The following is a 21109-nucleotide window of genomic DNA, read 5'->3' as shown; positions in this document are numbered from 1 at the left end:
AAATGGAAAATTCCAGAAATAAACAATTCATAAGTTTTAAATTGCATGCCATTCTCAGTAGCTTGATGAAATCTTGCAAGTCCCACTCTGTCCCACCCTGGACATGACTTATCCCTTTGCCCAGCATATCCACACTGTATACACTACCCACCCGTCAGTCACTTAGTAGCTGTCTCCGTTATCAGAACATCAATCTCAATATCACAGTGCTTGTGTTCAAGTAGCCCTATTTTACTTAATTATGTCTCATTCACCTCACTTCATCTCATCACATAGGCACTGTATCATCTCACATCACAAGAAGGGTAAGTACAGTAAAATAAAATATTTTGAGGGAGGGAGAGACCACATTCACATAAATTTTATTACAATATATTTTATAATTGTTTTATTATTAATCTCTTACTGTGCCTAATTTATAATTAAATTTCATCATAGTTATATATATATAGGAAAAAACCCTGGTATATATAGTGTTGGGTACTAGCCACAGTTTCAGGTATCCACTGGGGGTCTTGGAACATATCCCCCACAAATAAGGGGTCACTTCTGAAGAGCTAAAGTTCAAAACCACGTGTCTCCTAAATAATTCAGAAGTGTTTTTTGTAGATCTGCCCTTCTTTGGTTTGTAATGACCATTACAACAATAAAAAAACAATCATTCTTTGAATTTGGAAGTCAGTATAAAAATACAGAGTTAACTCACTAGCCCTGTTAACACTTTATCAGCCTGAACCCAAAATTCAGCCCTTCCACTAGTTTCCATAGAAAATTATCTCCAAGAATTTCGTGATTTCCCCCAACTTTACATAAGATGAAGGGGTTCCTGAGAAGTTGAGTGACCTCCCACCAGCTCTCTCTGTTCCTCTCTCTCTTCTTCCCTACATGGGAATTGAATGTGTGTCTTCTGTTGCTTAAACTCCTTGGAGTTTCACTGCTTACCTAAAGTAAGTAGTTCTTCCAAACAAATACAGCCCTATCTCTAAAATAAGTCCTGGGAAAAAAATTTCTTCAACTTGATCCACTTTCTTTGCTCTCATTGCTCAGTGAGCTCTTGCATTCTCTTAGTCCTTGCTCTTTTTATCTCCAAGTTTGGATGACTCCTTGCACCTAACATAGGGGATTTTCTGCTTTAATTATGACCTCTAAATTTTGCAATTAACCTTTTTTGCTCCACTCACTCCAGTTAATGGCCTCATCCAATTTGAACCTGACCTCAGCTTTGGCTTAACTCTGTCCTACCTATTTCCCCAAACTACCAAGGAATATCTGATACCAACTCCACTTACACACTAGCTACCTAAAACTGTTTCTTGAGGTCCAGATCTACCGCATTTCCCCATGTATAAGACGCACACTTTTTCAAAAAATTTGGGGTCTAAAAACTGGGTGCGTCTTATACCGTGGTGTATGAGTGCAAAACACAAGCGTGAAAAAAGCAGGAAATGGAAGTAAAAAAAATCTACAACCACTGTAAATGGGGAAATACGGTATATTCCCAATACCCTACTATGTGTTCCCAGGTTCTTAATTTTTTTTTCTTTAACATAAAAGAATGAAAAATGTTTATTTGAAATTATATATTATTCTGTGACATTATTAATGCTACTATTTAAACAAAACAACAGAACTAGTTAACAGTAGTAGTTATAGTAATCACTAATAGAACTAATTAAATAAAATATATATATGAGAAAAATATAACATTTTATAATGTTTCATCTCTTATATAGCAATTTATTTTAATCTTTTTAAACTTGTTATTGGATGCTTAAATTTTGCTAGCATACAAGGTATGATTGAAAAATACAGTGAATGTTTAAATAAAAAATTTATTACGGTAAAAGACACACTGCCATCAATCCCCCTCAAACCACTCCACCCCACCCCCCGCCCCAAACACACCCACCCCATCGCTCCCGCCACCCTCCGAAGTAGCTCCAGAAGTCCTCCCTCCTGAGTGTCTTTACTTCATCCCCCATCATGACAATGTTCCGTGTCACACAACGCTTCTGGTACGGCAGTTTTTGTTTAAAACATTACCGTGGGTCCTCATCCAACTTATTCAGTGTTCCCAGGTTCTTTAAATGCAATAAAATATAACTCATTCTCCACCCCCATCTTCTTTCTCACTGTTCTCCATTTATAGAGGCATCATGCCTCTAATCACCCAACCCATCAATTTTCCTGGACTCCTCCCTTTTGCTTAGCCTTCTGTATCCAAGTAGACACCAAATTCTGTCAATTCTACTCCCTAAAGATCTTTCATACATTTACCTCCTCTACCCTTCCTTTTCACTCACCAAGGTTAGGCCCATATACCTGCTGTAGCCTGATTTCTCTCCGACATCTTCCCTCTTTGAGCCTTTACACACAATGTATCAGACTAGTAATTTCCTTCCCATCTTCTCCCAGTACTTAATACCACATGTTTCACACACAACCAAATATCAATATTTATTAACATTCATTAATTATAGAAGAGACTTCAAATCCTTGTGGCCACACAACCTTTCCTATCCTGGTCATTCACAGTTTGCCTCTCTCTCCAACCTATGTTTCTTAGGATTTTTCTAACCAACTGTTGTTAACTTCTTATCCTTTCACCTCCAATCAAAGCTTGCTATTGCTCTTTATTGCCTATCAAATAAATGCACGGCATTCAAGTCCTGCATTCTAGGTTAGCCTTACCTTTGCAGTTTTACCATTCACACTCTGCCTCTCATGTTCTTTGCTCAATCTAGCCAGCTTCAAACACAAGTTATTCCCAAAAAATGCTATGCATTGTCCTGCCTCCTTGCTTTTGCTCATGCCGTTTCAAAACACAGAATGTCTTTTCTTCATATCTTTCCCTGTCAAAAGCTTTCCTAGTGTTAAGGCCCTGATCGAATGTCACTTTCTTCAGAAAACTTACAGATTCCTCCAGACAGAATTTGTCTCTTCCTCTTCTCTCCTTCTTTGAAATTTAGTTTATGACTTGCTTTGTACAAGTATTTTATTTCTCCGACTAAACAAGTAGTATCATAGAGTCATTCAAGGCAGTGCTTTTCAGACCAACTGCAGAATAACTGGAGTCTTGTTAAAAAACAAAACAAAAACCCTAGAATACGAGTTTCTTGAGGTGGAACTCAAAACTCCTCATTTTAAAAGCAAGCTCCCCAGTAAAATACACAGTAGAGTTAAAGGCCTTTGAGTTGCAGAAATGGACCTTTAAATTAATCAGACTGGGAGTTGCATTTCAGTTATATTTCTATTAAAAGATAATTTTCAGAAAAAGCTAAAATCATGACTCTGATACAGATAGAAAAGAAAAAGTTAAACATTTTATTTAACTCATTCAATACAGGAACCAGGAAGAACCAAGAAGATGTTATAACCTGTTCAAAAGAGAAGCTGAAAAGCACACATGAACATAGAGTTGTAAAATGACTCAAAGATGATGAAAGGTTTCAATCAGATAATCCAGAATAAATGTACAATACATCAAGCAGTGAAAGGCAGGAGTCAGATGAACCTGGAAGGCGTCCTTTAGGCAATGCATATTTTTCTACTGAAACACAAATATTTTTCTACACCTCTTACTAGTTATGTGACTTTCAGTATATTAAATTTCTTTGAGCCTCAGTTACTTTATCTGTAAAATGGTAACAAAATTTCATAATTTTAAAAGTTTTAATAGGGATAATACTTACCTAATAGAGCTGTTGTGAGAATTAAATGAGTTCATGAGTGCCAAGGGCTTAGGTCGGTGTTGGGCATATGATACTCGATCAACATTACCCAATAGTAGTAGTACTAGTGTAGTAGTACTACTAACTATAAAATCCCTGAGACCTGTACTTATTTATCAATGAATGTACTCATTCAGTCAATCAACCAATGTGGGTCAAATACCTATTCGCGCTAGGTTTGGGTGGATAAAAAAACAGTCCTGTTCCCAAGGAGTCCAGGCTATCTGAGGAGATGAGAACTTCACATCCAGTTTCTAAGTTGCTCTCCTAGGTATGCCCTTCTGCTCTGAATTTAAATGGCGAGACTGAAAAGTGAGTCAGGAAGACAGCAGGCCCACCTATCTTAGTGGTACAAGGCATACACCACAGGCTCTACAATTCTCATCTTCTAACCTAGAGAAATAGGTGCTATAAATAGGGAATTAACAAAATGCTGGATGCTATAGATCTTTTTTTTTTTTTTTTAGCTGAACCATCCTGCCACCTTTTGGCAGCTCAGTGGCAGCTCAGCTCGGGCCAGGCATCGAACCGCTGTTGCTCAGAGCTCAAACTCTTGAGCTAGCTCTTAACCAACTGAGCCACTCGGCTGGTCCTGCTATAGATCTTTTAATTGTCTTACTTTTTTTTCTATTATTTAACTACAGGGTATAGATCTCTTAGTTCTCACAGAACTTCTATCACTATAAACCAACTACGTATGTTTAAAAAACAAAAGCAGGATGTTTTATACTGTTTCCAGACTCTCTTCTGTGATGGGTAATGCATTTGACTGTTTGCAATTTTGTTTTAAAAAATGTTATCACATGGCTTTTTGCCAAGTAAAAAAAAATATTGATTCCAGTCAAAATGGCAGAGTAGGTAAAAACTGTGCTCGCATCCTCTCATGACCACATCAAAATAACAACTAAACTACAGAACAACCATTATGAGAATCACCTGAGGCCTACCTAAACAAAAGTCACACAACTAAAAACATACAGAAGAAGCCATTTTAAGACTGGTAGGAGGGGCAGAGGCGCCAATCAGGCTATTCACACTGCCACATGGCAGTTAAATTTTGGGAGGGATATGTAGGTAGTAGAGGTCCCCCTGGAGAAGCAAGGGGTCCCAGCCAACACCAGGCTCCCCAGTCAAGAGTTCCAGTGGCAAGGAGAGAATTCCCCATAACTTCTGACTGTAAACACTAGCAGAGATTGTGGCCGAGGGAGATGGAGGGTTGCTGGAGTCTCAGGACTCCTCCTAAACGGTCCATGCATGGACCTACTTGCTGATGGATTCATTCACTCTGAGCTCCAGCTCTGAGGTAGCAGCTTGTAAGGCACCAGAAACATACGCGGAGGAACTGAATTGTCTGGCTCAGGGTGAGGGCTACAGGGGCAGCTTTCTTCCAGACAGAAATACTGGCAGAATCCAGTTTCTTTTTTCTTCTCTCCTTTTTTTCTTTTTTTAAATGATACTGTTGTTTTATTTTCCCTCCATATACATACATCATATATATATATATATATATATATATATATATATATATATATATATATATATATATATATATATATATATATAAAGTTAGTTTCAGGTGTACAACAGTGCAATAGTCATACTTTTTACCCCTCAAAGTGACAACCCCCCTCCCCAACAGTTTCTTTCTTGAGCCCTCCCTCTTCCCAGCATGCAGACCCAAGTGGCCACAATAGCTGAGTCTCCACCAATTTGGTTAACAATGTTTGACACGCCATGGTGATTCCCTGAGACCACCTGCCCCCAACTTTCAGGCCCACCCAAGATACTTCCAGTGGCATTTCTATACAAATTGCCTATCTTGGCTCATGCTACAGAATTTCCTAAAATCTCTCAAAGGTTCACAAACCCCAAACAAGCAGCATCTGGCCTCGGCATGCCCCGTATCTCTTATCAAGCAGCCCCAAGGTTGGTACTAGCAACCACCAGCCTGGATTTACAGTTGAACCTCTCTCACCAGAAACCTCCAAGCCTATCGTGGGTAGAAGACATCTGCAGATCGCTTTGTGGCTCATACCAGTGGCTCTGGGCAGGGCACAGGTAGAAGCTGAACTTGATTTGCAGTAGGGCCCCTCCCAGGCGGTCCTGAGGCCAGCATGCCTGCTGGCCAGCTTTGGACCATGCCAGAGCACCACCAGGCCACCTCCACAGATGACACACCAAAAGAGCAAACTGAGCAGGCACCAGAGCTCTGCTAAAGTGAATCCTGCTCTGTAGGGTCAGCCCCTGCACAATAGCTCCTCCACTATAGTCACAGTCAGTCCTCACAACCAATCAGCCTGAGGATCAATCCCTCCCATTGATGTGCAAACAATGAAGACCCAACTGCAACAGGAGGGCACACACATCCCACACAAAGGACACATCTGGAGAAACTGGCTCTGGTGACCAGGGAGACTGTGCCACTGGGACCCACAGGACACCTATTACATATGTCCACTCTACTAAGACCAGGAGGCATAGCAACCCTACCTAACACATAGAAACAAACATAGGGAGGCAGCCAAAATGGGGCGACAAAGAAACATCCCAAATAAAAGAACAGAACAAAGCTCCAGAAAAAGGATTAAACCAAATGGAGACAAGCAATATAGCAGATGCAGAGTTTCAAACACTGGTTATAAGGCTGTTCAATGATCTCAGGGAGAACTTCAACAAAGAGATATGAAACATAAAAATGGAGATAGAAAACATAAAAAAGAACCAGTCATAAATGAAGAAGACAATAACTGAAGAGTACATTAGAGGGAATCAACTGTAGATTAGATGAAGCAGGGGGTCAAATCAGCAATTTAGAAGATAAAGTAGCAGAAAACACCCAAACAGAACAGGACAAAGAAAAAAAATCCAAAATCATGAGGATAGTTTAAGAAGCCTCTGGGACATCATCAAGTATACCAACATTCACATCAGAGGAGCACCCGAAGGAGAAAAGACAGAGCAAGAAATTGAAAACATATTGAAGAAATAATAACGAAAAACTTCCTGGAAAAAAGAAATAGACATACAAGCCCAGGAAGCACAGAGTCCCAAACAAGATGAATCCAAACAGGCCCACACCAAGACACATCATAATAAAATGCCGAAGGTTAAAGAGAAAGAATCTTAAAAGAAGCAAGAAAAAAGCACCCATAAGACTGTCAGCTGATTTCTCAACCGAAACTTTGCAGGCCAGAAGGGATGGACATGAAATATTCAACATTATGAAAAGCAAGAACGTACAACCAAAATTACACAGCAAAGCTATCATTTAGAATCAAAGGACAGGTAAAGAGCTTCCCAGACAAAAAAAAGCTAAAGGAGTTCATAAGCGCCAACCCAGAAATGTTACAGTGACTTCTTTAAGAAGAAGGAAAAAAAGGATACAAAATGTGAATAATAATATGGCAATGCTACATATCTATCAACAATTACTTTCCATGTAAATGGATTAGATGTTACAATCAAAAGACATAGTATAGCCAAAAGGATAAGAAAACAAGACCCTTACATATGCTGCCTACAAGAGACTCACTTCAGATCAAAAGACACCCACAGACTGAAAGTAAAGGGATGGGAAAAGATATTTCATGAAAATGGAAACAAATAAATGAGCATAGCTGGCGTAGCAATATTTATACCAGAAAAAAAAAAAAACGCTTTAAAACAAAGGCTATAATAAGAGACAAAGAAGGACCCAGTAACGCCATTTCTGGGTATTTATCTGAAGAAACCCAAAATACGTACTACTTCGAAGGGACATGTGCATTTATATGTTTATTACAGCATTATTTACAATATCCAAGATATGGGGGAACAGATAAAGACGAGGTGATACATACATACAATAGAATATTACTCAACCATAAAATAAAAATAAAATCTTGCCTTCTGCAACAATAGGGATGGACCCAGAGGGTATTGTGCTGAGCGGAGTAAGTCAGACAGAGAAAGACAAATGCCATATGATTTCACTTATATGTGGAATTTAAAGAACAAAATAAACAAACAAACAAAACAGAAACATACATATAGATACAGAGAACGTTTTGATGGTTGCCAGACTAGAGGGGGTTTGGTGAGCAGGGTGAAAAAGGTAAAGGGATTAAGAAATACAAATTGGTAGTTACAAAATAGTCATTGGGATGTAAAGTCCAGCATAAGGAATATAGTCAATAACATTGTAATAACCATGTGTGGTGTCAGATGGGTACTGATTTATTGGGGTGATCACTTCATAAGTTATAGAAATGTCTAATCACTATGTTGTACACCTGAAACCAATACAATATTGTCTGTCAACTGTAATTGAAAAATTAAAAATTATTTTAAAATATTATTCCAGTAGGGGGAATAATTATGTGGGATATAAGTGAAAATACAGGTACATGAGCACAACTGACAAAATGGCTAACCATACGTAGAATGTACAGATTGCTTCCAGAAAAAAACATTGTAAAGGTGAATTTGAGTTGAATCTTGAAGGGTGAGCAGGAAATCACTAAGGAATTACAGGGTGCTAACAATTATTGTGCTAGATCATTACATATGTTAATCCTATTTAACTTGCAGGAGAATTGTATAATAGCTCTTCTGAGTACATACTATGGGTCATCATGTTTTAAATAACCATCACCCTATTTCATGAAGTATAAAATACCTGAGGCTTAGCAAAATCAAGCTACTTTCCCAAAATGATACAGCCAGTGAGTGGTAAAGCCACAACTGATCCCAGATAACCTCTTTCCAATGTGTGGGAACTATCATCTCAGTTTAAGAATAGGAGAATCAAAACCCAAAGAGATTATGAGATCTCCCAGAAGAGACTGGTTAGAAATTGGGTCTCTGGTTTTAAAGCCCAGGCTGACAGGGAGAAAGCGCCCTGAAGAAAGAGAAACAATATGCAAACCCAGCAGCATGGAGGAGCTTGGCATGTCCCCAGGAAACAGGAATGTTTGGAACCCAATATGCACTTACGGAAACAGAAACAGAAGACAAGGTCACTAAAGATGGCAGGAATTGTGAAAGGCAAATTATGCCAAAGTAAATATTGCAGAGTCTGTGCAGGAGGCCATAAGAAAATAATGAAGGATTTTGAGCAAGAGGATATCAAAGATTTAGAAATCGAAGGCAGGGCAGCCAGTTATGAGGCAGCAAAGACTAGAGTTATTGAGATCAAAAGTTATGAAGTCAGACAAACTGCCACTTATCAAGACTTCTTTGGAAAGAGAACCTCTTTGAGGCAGAGTCTTCTCATCTGTAAAATGAATATAATAGGGTCATTCTAAGGCTTACATGAAAGAACGTAGATAGGCGCCTGCTACTGTACTTCAGATCTAGCAGGTATCCAGTAAATGATGGTGGTGGTTATTAACAGTAGTGTGTTGCAATTTTTTGATGTGATACAAATACATTGAGACCTAGGTTAGGTCTTTCTGAAGGAAGAACATGTTAAATATACTTACTAATGCTCTTTTTCGTAGGTTATTTAGAAATAAACAATGCTGCTTGACTTGTTCAGACACAGTAAATTGATACATTTATCAAAACAGCAAAATCCCAAGAGCACAGAGAGAAGCCCATTTCAGGAATGGCATGAGGTTAAGGATTCAGTTTATCCAACATTTGCTGTGTCCCTACTGTGTGTCTAACACACACATATATGAAAGTAGTTAACATAATCTCCTTTCACAAAGAGTCAAGAGTCTCCAATATTATTCTTTTGGTTGATTTTCTTTATTCTAGATCCCTGGCCTCTTCTCTTACTTACAATCTCACACTTACCCCTTAAGTCTGATATTTACGCTATTCTTGTGGAAGTGATCTTGGTTTCCCTATTTCATTCCCCATTCCCCAACTCTACCCTCTACCCTTGGACGACTTCCTTTCCTGGCTACTCCAGCTAGATGAGTCAGATTACAGCTTGTCTGATCCAAACCTGTCCTCAGTACCCTACCCTGTTTCAAAGACACCTTGCTACTACAGTGAAGTGAAACCAATTCTCTCAACAGCTGCTACTAGAATTCTTCTCAGAGGAAAACAACTTGATGATTTATTGCTCCAAAACAATAATAGCCAGCAAAGATGCCATTGGAGTTCTGCTAGGGAGAAGGGAATCTTAAGTTTAAGAAATAGCCACGTCATCTGAGATTTCTATCAAAAATGTTTGTCAGTAAGTTAACAAGCCTATTTGTAACAAATTGAGAAGGGACTAACAATGAACAGGGCACCTAATGTTGATGAAAGATGAACAGGATATTAAATAAATTACAGAGACACTGAAAAACCAGGTTAAAAGGCACAGCAAAAGTGCTATAATCATTGTTGTAAAGTGTATTCATATAGTACACAAAACTTCCAAGAGAAAATAACACTAACTTTAAGTAACACATTTGTATATTTCATTCTTCTTATCCCCTTCTTCTTAAAGTAACATGTTTTCTGCACTGAGTACCTTGCCTAAGTAACATCACTAGATTCCTGAAGCCACTAGATGGCCACTGTACATCCACAGAAGTCAAATCACAGTACCAGCGGCATTGATTTAGCATGGGAAAGCCTCAATTCCCTTACCTACAAAATGGGGATAATAATAGTACTTAAGTTCATAGGATGGTTTTGAGAGGTATTTGAGGAAGTACATAAATACCTCCTAAACGGTAGATGGCATGTATTATTATGTATGTGAATTTTACAGGAGGTTTGCCATGTATTTTCTTCATATAAAGTTAAGGGTATAGTCAGATAAGAGTGAAAACACAATTTGTGTGTTTTTATCAAGGACAAAAAGTTCTGTGGCAGCAGATAATTAGAAAAAAGGAGGCAGATGTACAATGAAGAAGAAAAGACAGACTAGATGGAGGTGCTAGGCGAAGGCTCTGGGGGGAGTAAGGGTTGGGATGAGGAGAAAATAAATCCAACAGATTTCAAAGGCAAGCAGCGTTTAATGCAGAAATAGAATTGTTTCTTACTTGCTTTACAAGTCCAAAGCTGAAGAAATCGTAACTTCGAAAATTAAAGGAGCTGCTACTGTTGTGGTTGTCATTAATAAACAGTATAATGTGGTATGACACTTACCATGATAATCTGGGGATATATTTTAATATAAGATTTTAGTGTTTTCTTGTATTTGAAACTGATAAGGCATTTCGAGTGTACAGGACTAGGCAAGAGATTTATAAACATCTGGCAAGATGTATCTAAGATAAATGGACATAAAATGAGAGAATAAAATTAGTGTCTGGTAACTTTACTGTAAATTCATTTTAAGGCTTGAATCAAGAGTGATATATATGTACATATGTATATACAGAGAGACACAGACATACATATGTCTGTCTATCTAATCTGGTATCCTTTTTGAATGTACTTGGAAAAAAAGCTAGAAAACAAAAAAGCAAATCTTGACTGGCATGTGAAAAAGCCACTTTTTCAAAATCTCTTTCCTCTTATTTCTAAGTTTAGAAATGAAAATTCAGACAAAGTAAATATTTCTATCTTGCTGTCTTTAATGTATAGCACAGTAGCTGGTGTAAATATACAATAAATACTTTTAATGATACTGTAGAAGATGAAAGTGAGCTTTTTTGAATCTTGACTACCATATGCTGGCTTTGTAACCAAGAGGAAATGATGTGATATAATCTCTCTGTGCCTTAACGTCTTCATTTGTAAAATGCGGGGGTCATGATAATGTCTACCCCATAGGGCTGCTGTGAGAACTAATTAATTAATTCATGTTTTCAGTGCCTGGCATAGAGTAAGCACATAGCAAATGCCAAATAAGTGTTCAATAATTGACTTAATCTTCAAGGGTTAGTGTTTAAGGAGTCTTAGGAACTGGGTTCATCCAGCAAAAGGTTATGACTTAAACATATATTAGTATATTTGACAAGGGAAAAAAAAGTCTTGTTTGGGACTAAGATTATTTGGGCTGTACTGGGACAATTTCTGCCACCATCCTACCCAACCTTCCAGAAGATCTTAAATGGTAAGGCATACAACCAGCAGTGCTGGTGCCCACGGTTCTGTCTCCGGTCAGACTAAACTCTCTTCCAGCTTTACCCTACCTTGTCATGGGTGAACATAATGCTGACCACAGTGGCCTCCCCGGCTCTTGCTGAAAAGCTTCAGTCTTCTTTATCTGTACTTTACTGCTCTCATTGGGACTGAAGGTTATTGAGCTGTGGTGAGAAGGGACCTAGCTGCCAGGATGTCTAGCAGCTCACACTCCAAGGCAGCCCATGAAAGCGTGCGTTGGGTGCTTTTCTCTAGGAGGCCCTGTTAAGAGGTATGCAGTTCACACAGTCAGGCTCATTGTTATGTCACTGGTTAGGTGTTAACTGTTACTGCCTTACCACTGTACCCTCAGGGCCTAGCCCAGTGTGCAGTACATAATAGATACTAGTAGAAATGAACTGAACTGAATTCAGAGCCTGCCCTCATCCCTATTTATTTCAATCCCCAGAAGCCTCGGAGACCAGCCATTATCATACTGATTCTTATCTCCACAGTCGCTTACAAACCCCCCAATCTGACACAACCCACATTCCTCACCACCCTTCAAACCCTTTCACTGCACCGTTTGGACCTCCTGATCCATAACCTGCAAAGTTCCACTATCTCTTCAACATCTTTTGGAATGTCTTGTCCACTTCCCTGCATAAGCTGAAGCCTTGCTCTCCCAAACGTGTTCAGTATGTCTCTCAAATAGAGGCCACTTGTTTCTCACCCCCCACAGGCACCCCTCCTGATCCCTATCACTGCTTCCAGATCATTTCTCCCTTTTTTCAAAAACTCCAGTTCCTTGGAAGTTCTTGTCATGCAGTGGTACCACCTGTATCGGCGTCCCCAACGGGATATAGATGGCATACTCAGGTTAATGTGAGGATCATTTAATGAAGGGACTATTTACAAAGGTGTGAGTGAGGTAGGAAAGGCATGAGGGATAGTGCGGCAACTCGGGTCTAGTGACAGTGGAATTGTTACCACCCCTAAGCCTGGAGGAACAAGGAACAGGAGCTCTGGGACCCAGAGGAGAGACGTGTAGAGAAGGCCATGCCGAAAAGCAGAGCAGAGACCTTCAGTTCAGGGACACGGCCTCCCTCCATCAGATCTGCTGAGGGTCCCCAGCCAAGCCCAACCAGAGCCAGAGAGCAAGGAAACCTGCTGATTTAATCCACAGGGTTCAGTTCCCATGGCACTGAGTGCGATGAAGAAGCATGGACTTAAGGGACAAATGGAAGGTACCCAGTTTATACCCAATGCCCTGTGGTTGCTGTCATCTTCCATCCTTTTACTCTTTGAAAACTTGAGCCCCTAGCTCATTATCTTCCTGTCCACAGCTTCGTAACTTCTGCATCCATGTGGGTGCTTCCACCCTTGATCTTTTTCATCCATTCCTATCGTTATTCCCGAAACACTACCAGTAATAACACTTCAAGCATCCCACTCTCTGACCACCACCTCTTATCTCTGTAGTTCACTAACTAGTTTTTTCATTGCAGTTTTTCACCCTTCTTTAGGTCTCCAATTCACTGGCCTTACACTCTTCCACTAGTCATCCACTCTCCCAGCTCCACTCTCCTGTCTTTACTTTCCACTATGTCCAGAGGAAATTCTATGGACCTCACTCCCTCGAAAAGAACCTTCTCTCTCTAACGTAATCACCTGTCAAAAATCCAACTCTGGTTAAAGCCAATTATGTCCCTTGGAACTGGGGGAAAAGATAAAATTCCACTAGCTGGTTTCTCTCTATATTTGTCATCACGAGCTTCAAATGGGCATGATACCCGGAAATCCTATGCTGATCCTGGTGCACATGCCAATTACTCTTCAAGATGAATAACTTCACACCTTCTTTCTCCTTGAACTTCTCAGATTCTACCCCTAGTCTCCACACCCTCATCTATTCACCAGTAATTCTACAAACCTCCCAGGATCTGCACCCATATCCCTGCCCTTCATCCTCTTACCACGTAATAAGGGTCCCTTCTCCTATCAAAGCCCAACCCCTCCGCTTGTGCCCTAGATTACAACCCTTTTCATTTTCTGAAGAAATCTGTTACTATTCTTATTCCCCTTCTGTTTGCACCAATTTTCCTCTACTGAATCATTTCTAACATCAGACAAATATGTTAAGTGACTCCCATCTTGAAAAATAAGTTTCCTTGATTCCAAATTCTCCTCCATTTCCCATCCAGCTTATCCATTCCCCTTTGAAGAAAAACTTGAAATGACTGTCTACAGAAATTACTTTTCTTCACCTCCAGTTCTTTCTTCTGCCCATTTCCATCTGCCTTCCACAATCACCATTCAATAGAAATGCTGCTTTTGCTTAGATCCCCAGTGACATATTTGTTCCCAAGTCACCTGATACGACCTATCAGCAACATGTGACATGGCTAGCTGCACTCCCATTCTTGAATCATTTTCCTCGCTTGGTTTTTGCAGACACCCCTCTTTTCTGATTTTCCTCCTGTCTCACTGACTCTTCCTTCTCCATCTTCTTTGCTGGCTCTATTTCCTTTACTAGACCTCTAAATGTTAATAAACGCAGACTCTTCTTTATCCTAAGCCGCCCAATACAGTAGCCACTAGCTACTGTCTAAACTTAAAATAACTTAAATGAAATAAAATTAAAATTCAGTTCCTCATCTTCACTAGCCACATTTCAAGTGCTCACTTAGGCACTTGGGGAGAGTGGGCAGCATGAACATAAAACACTTCCATCATCTCGGAAAGTTCTATTGGACAGGACTGACCTAGACTCCCTCCCTAGGTGATCTCACCCAGTCCCATGGCTTTAAATATCATCTGTATGCTGAGTTCTAATATACCTCTAGCTCTGACCCAAGCTTCAGGTTTGTACATGGAACTCCCCTACTTGACATAACCACTTAGATGTCTAACAGGCTATTCAAACTAACATCCAAAACAGAACTTTTTATTTTCATCCTCTCCACCCCTTTCTCTACCCACAAAAGCTTGTTTCTTTTCCTATCGATTCGTAGAGAATGACACCATCCAACCAGTTTTGAAGCCAAAAATCTAGGAGCCATCTTGATTCCCAATATCTAATTCATCGATATGCTATCCATAAAATACATCTCAAATCTACCGCCTTCCACCTTCCCGGTCATCTTCCTAGTCTAAGGCTCTTGTCTGGGTGACTGTCCTACTCATACAAGATACCCTGCACCTAAATCCAGCACATAGCAAGTGCTCATTAAATATACTGACTAAATCAACAAGCACAATCCTACTGAATAGTGCAAAATAATTTAAACTTGTAAAATATACATGAATAACAGATATTTGCCAGAGACCTTCAGAAATAGATTTAGGAAGATAATAAAAATCACCTTCCAGACAGGCTTTACTTATGATTGGTTATAGCTCAATACCATTATTCATTTTGTTCAATTATTAACATATTTTTCATGCTTTTCACATGGGAGTATATTTTTCATACCCCCATGCATCTGTTATCTGCATGCAGTGCAACTTACCTCCCAAAGAGAAATTTTAGTTGTTGCTCTTTCCCTCTCAGCCTTCCTTGCCTTTCCTGATTAATCTAGTGCAGCTTCTGGACCTTTTGATTATCTATGTGTTCCATCCTTGCCACAGCCCAGGACTCAGCTCACCTGGTAGACATTTATTTTGTTCAGGATTCCCAACTTTATTCCTGTCCTTGCCTGTCACCTAGCTCCTCCCTGCAGTCCTCAACTTCCTTGTCAACAGTCTGACCCTAGCCTTAATCCAAAATAACTCAACCAATAATTGTCAACAATGTCTGCTACTCCACCCTCTTTAATTCTCTGTATTTACTGGCAGCCTCTAAATCTTGGTCACCCCCATTCATTCCAGCTGCAAGCCAAGCCTGATCAAAATGGTTTTTCCTAGATACAGACAGGTACGTAATTACAGTAGTGAGGTGATGGGGCAATGGGGAATGCAAGGGTATCTTCTGGGGCCTGGAGCCTAGTAATTTTCAATATGCCCGACATCTGTTATTGTCTGTGTGTGTCGGTTACAAAGCCATCTCAGACACATTATCTCCACAGCAATCCAAACGCTATCATCTGTCTACACCCTTTGGTTGACAGGGTGAGGGCCCTGAATTCAATTTTTTGTATTAAGGTACCTTTTACTGGCAAAACTTTCAGTAAGTGTCTACATTTCCCTTAGCATTTAAAAAAAAGAAAAAGAAAAAAAAAGCGATGTATGCCAGTATGCCATGGGCCTCAGGTGGAATTCACAAAGTTGGCAGAGCTGGAACACCTACTAACGTGGACGTTCTAAGATCTTTAGGGTGTACAACTGGCCTGAATTCATCACGAGCGTCAATCCAACTTCTCCAGTGTTTAACTTCCGGAATTTCAGCTTTTTGCTTGGGCGATAGCCGAGCAGAATCGAAAGTCTTCAAGGCCCGGACTTCCGCCTCTAACCCTGAACCCCGCCCAGCGCAAACAAGCCCCGCCCAGCAAGACGTTGGACTTGCCGAGTGTGAGTCTCCTCAGCGCCCGTAGTTCTTGAACTTTGACCTCTGCAGGGCCTGTGCGTGGGCTAGTACGCATGCGTTGTTCCTCTGAATGGCGAGCATCCTTATTCTGGCGGCGACGGCAGGAATGGTTGCAGTGCTTCTGGCACTGCGGCTGTGGATCGTGCTTCATTCCCGGGTCGTTGTGCCCCGGGAGTCTCTCAGTCTCATGGCGGTGGCCGGGTCCGGTAAGTATCGGGGCGGAGACTGTTGGGCTGGGGTCGGGCACTACAAACCCCAGAGTGCACCGTGACGCTGTTCGCTGGTCTCCTGAGCGCTTTGCGCAGCAATTGCATGCTGAGATTTGTAGTTTCTCTGCGTTACTGGAACCAGCCCGCCCAGCCAGGCAAAATGCTGGTCTCTTGACGCTGCCCAGGTCAAGAACTTAATGACAAATATGTAATTTGCACTTGTCTGTAATTAAGCTTCCCTGCAGCGTATATTTTTCTAACAAATTATTAGTGAACAGAGAGGACGCAGAAGCCTTTTCATGCTAACATGCAATTTCCCTGAGTAAAAATTGTTTTGCATTATTAATCTAGGCATTTTGTAGTTTAGGAATCATGAATGCTACATGATAAATGAGGCAATGGTGAATTGTCATATTTGTAAATATACATATACAAAATCCACAAGGATAAAAATTATCTACTAAACATAGGACAACCCACACATGAGGATATTGTGTCAGGGTATAAACAGCAAGCTGTCCTATTAGGTAATACCAACTAAACAGAGTCCACCAGCTCTGTAGGCACTAACAATTTTAAATGACAGTTCAGACAGAGGTATATATTATATGCTGTGTGCATTTAGAAATGCCAGGAGATTGCATCCAGATAGAATAATATAGTAGGAGCAAATGTTCTGAACTTATATTCAAGTATAATTCATTCATTTATTCACTTAACACATTTTGAGCCATAGGAGAGGCCAGGCACTAAGCTGAGCTCTGGACATAACAAAGCGACTAACTTTACTTGCCACGGACTGCTGACTATGTCCCTAACAGTGTGACAGTTGTGATATACAGCAGTGAATGAAATGGAGAATGTAGAAAAACTAACAGAACAAAATGGGTACTTGCCACAATGAGATAATAGATTGCATACTATGAGGTAGGGCGAGGGAGTTTCATTTTAGACGGAATCGTCAGAGAAAGCTTCCCTGTGGTGATAACAGATATCCAACAGCAGGGAGGCCAGGGTGACTGGAGTATTACTGAGTAATGGGGGGGAAAAGCTGATGAAGTCCAAGAGGAAACATATTAAGGGGTGAGATTATAGGAAGCCTTTTGTTCCATGTGAGAAGGGCATTGGAGGTTTTTCAGCTGTCAGTAATTTGATCAGCTCTTTTTAATAGGATCACACCTGATGCTGTGTTGAGAACAGACTGGAGTGGACACTTGAATAGACAAGTGAAGTGAGGGCAAAACACCAGGAAGCTATGGTCATGTCCATGGGGAGTGATGTGGCTTGAAAGCAGGGTGGTAGCAAAGGAGGTGGTGGGAAGTGATTTAATTTTGGATATATTTTAAGGTATAACTGAGATTTCGTTCCCAAAGAATAAATATTAGTAAAAGAATAAAATTCAAGACAAAGCCCATCATTTTAATGACTTTATTCATAGCAAGTTTAAATTTCAAGGAATGTGTCCAGCGAGGGTTTCCATTAAAAAAAAAGAAAAACGACTGTTAAAGGAGGTTTAATGAAGTTTTAATTGCATTGGAAGATGTTGTTGATATTAGGTTTTATCCTTCATTGTTCTAGCTGTGAAAAGAAGTACCTACTTGGCAAACCACCACACTTTTTCAAAGCTAAAAGCAAAAATACTAAAATGAGTATAAATCAGATGTGTAATTACTTGGCCCCAGATAAGAAGATGGGTGAGAAGTTATAAAATTAAAGCATGACTGTAATTCCTGAAACTCACTTAATCTATGCAGATTTTATTTCTATGTCTAATTCTCTAGAACCTAGACAGGAATACTTCCCTTTCTATTATAAGAAAATATATGCATTGGGAGAAATCACATGCTTAATTTGCTTGATTATCCTTCTATTTTCTCACTGCATCACTATTGAAAATTTCTTTCAACCATAAGGGAAGTGAGGGGGTGAGGGGAAGAGCTTTGTAGGTAGTGGGGACAGTGTGACCAGAGGCAAGGAGGAGGTAACAAGTAAAATTAAACTAAATAGGTACGATAGAGCTCGTTGACAGAGTGATTATTTTGCTTCAGCGGCATATACAGAGGGTGCCAAAAAAATGTATATACATTTTAAGGAAGGAAAAAAAACTGTATTAAAATTGTAATATTATACACCGATAACAAAAGATAAATACAAGTCATGTATATACATTTTTTTGGCACCCCTGGTAGTTAATGTGATAGGTAGATGTCCTTTTGGGTTTTTGTTCCTTGAAGGAAACCTCAGTGAACACACTTGGGTTTTTTTAATTCATGGTTTTGAAATTAAAGTATTAAAATTTTGGAGATTGTACATTTTCAAAAATCAAACATATAGTTGTTTGGTGAAGCTGGTAAATATTTGAGGACCTGCGGTGTGCTATCACCTCCATTAGGAGCTAGGGTTACAGTGGTGAACAAAAGTCTTCCTTAGAAAGACCTGAGCCCTGCAGGTCAGTGTTCACACCTCCCTGACACTGCTCAACACAGAAACCTTCAGCGACTGTCCTCCCATTTTTCAACCTACTTTCCTGACCTTACTTCACCCTCATCTTTCTTCACAGTAGTCCCACCACCCCTTGAACACGCATCTCACATCTTGCATCTCATGTCCTAATAGTCCCACCTCTGCCCAATGGCCTCCCTACTCCTGTGTATCCATTAGCTTCATTTTTAAGTCATCTCAGCCTTAACCAGAGATCTCCCTATCCTTATGACATTGGTTTTTCATAATTATTTGCTTCCTTCCACCACTCCATATTTAAATTTGTCTTATTGTCTTGCATCGCTCTTTATATGTCTGTATGTCCTGCCCCTCTCCCACCAGGCTTCTTAATAACAGGAGCTATCTTATACTTCTTTGTACCTTCTTTAGCACCTACTGCTAATGCTGATTTTATTTTTATACATTTGTTATACTCTTCCCTATATAAATTAAATTTTATACGAGGGCATAGATTATTGTTTCCAGTTGTTCCTTCTGTCTTTTGAGAAATACACAAAACATAGTAGTATAACATAGTCATATAGGTATATCCATTAAGTGTTTCTTAATCTACAGCCTTCCAATATTTTTTCCAGGTGGGCATACCACTGAGATCCTCAGACTGCTTGAGCACTTGTCCAGTGCTTACTCTCCTAGACATTACATCATTGCTGACACTGATGAAATGAGTGCCCAGAAAATAAGTTCTTTTGAATTAAAACGGGCTGATAGAGACCCTAGTACCACGGTAAGTGATAATTTCTATTTCTACGAAAGTTACAAGTTGTATATTGAGTTTAACTATCTCTAGAAACAATCTCATGGCACTTCAGTGGTCTGCCCACTCAAACAGTCAAAGGTTTATTGCTGATAAAATATATTTTCTTTACTATCAAAAGATAAGCATTTCTTTGAAATAAATCTTCACATAAAGGTGGTTGCCTAATTTCTTGTATTTTCTTTTATTTTTTTAAATAGAGGAAATTGTTTTTCAGTTCATTCCAACTGTGAAGATTGTCTTATTTATACTTACATACATAAAGCACCCAGTTCATGTGCTTTTTGGCTCTTCATTAAAGTTCTTTACTGATGTATTGCATTTAGGGATAATTTGATTTATCTATACCTACCTCTTATTCTTCAAATCGTATTTGTGTCTGTCTTTAAAATTACTTCTCTATCCCCAGTTGCTGACTTCATTTTGGCATTTTAGTTAGAATTTGGGGTAAAAGAAAAAAAATGAAACTATTTTTTTTATCAAGGAAAGAAACTAGAGCTGTTCTTGTGTAGTCTCCATCCATCCCTCCCTCCCTGGACCTGCCCCGTCACGGGGCTGCAACAGGTAGTTCAGTGACTCCGCTCAGGCTGCTCAAAGTATTTCTTGGGCTTTTGGGACCTGGAGAACCAAATAATGGAGGCAACCTTTCTTCAGGGGCAAACTCTGTAAATGATAAAACCTGGGCACCTGGCAGTCATGTTTTCACCTGGTGGATAAAGACAGACTACAGATAGAGAAAAGAATGAAGTTAATACGCAGGAAGAATCAGATGAGAAACCATTTGGTGAGCCCTGCCGTCAGTAACTCCAGAGGCCCAGCTGCATCTGTGTGGGTCCTGGCTGGTGGTTCTCATCTGTCTTAGAAAGCAGGACCCACTAACACGGCCCCTCACCATTCCTCCTCCTGCTACCCCCAACTTTTTTGAAGCTTGTTTTAGTTGAGTTGTGGTCACTGGCACACATGATCCCAAGCTAAAACATTATTAAAACGTATTCTTCTCTGGGGCCGGCCTAGTGGCTCAGTTGGTTAAGAGCTTGCTCAAGAGTTTGAGCTCTGAGCAACAGTGGTTCAATGCCCGGCCTGAGCTGAGCAGCCGCTGAGCTGCCAACAGGTGGCAGGATGGCTCAGCTAAAAAACAAAACAAAACAAAAAAAACCGTGTTCTTCTCTAATGTTAAATTAAAAAGAAAAGAGAAAATAATTTGACAGGTAATAGTTTGTTTGATGTGACTTTCTCCTTTTATTTTGTCTGCACACAAACCTAACCATAAAATCATCACTACTGATAAATCAAAGGGAGAATGTGTCAGACTCACTCCTCAGCCCCTCGAAGCTGTTACTTTCTGTACTGGCTTTCAAGGGATGTTGTCTTTGGTGAGGAGCAAATAAAT

At 39.9% G+C, this 21109-nt stretch overlaps 1 protein-coding gene across 1 annotated transcript in view; it reads left to right on the top strand.

The window, feature by feature from the left end:
• The first annotated feature begins 15239 nt into the window (after positions 1-15239).
• ALG14 (ALG14 UDP-N-acetylglucosaminyltransferase subunit) overlaps positions 15240-21109 on the top strand; it is an 83243-nt gene continuing 77373 nt past the window's right edge. The window contains exons 1-2 of the mRNA XM_019634042.1: positions 15240-16457; positions 19538-19689. Coding sequence (XP_019489587.1) covers positions 16322-16457; positions 19538-19689 — 288 coding nt within the window. The 5' untranslated portion in view covers positions 15240-16321. The remainder of the gene's footprint in view (positions 16458-19537; positions 19690-21109) is intronic.

Source organism: Hipposideros armiger, unplaced genomic scaffold (genome assembly GCF_001890085.2).
Source record: "Hipposideros armiger isolate ML-2016 unplaced genomic scaffold, ASM189008v1 scaffold_1484, whole genome shotgun sequence".
Taxonomy (NCBI): domain Eukaryota; kingdom Metazoa; phylum Chordata; class Mammalia; order Chiroptera; family Hipposideridae; genus Hipposideros; species Hipposideros armiger.
Note: the sequence above shows the minus strand (reverse complement) of the source record. Positions and strands in the feature narration are given on the sequence as shown.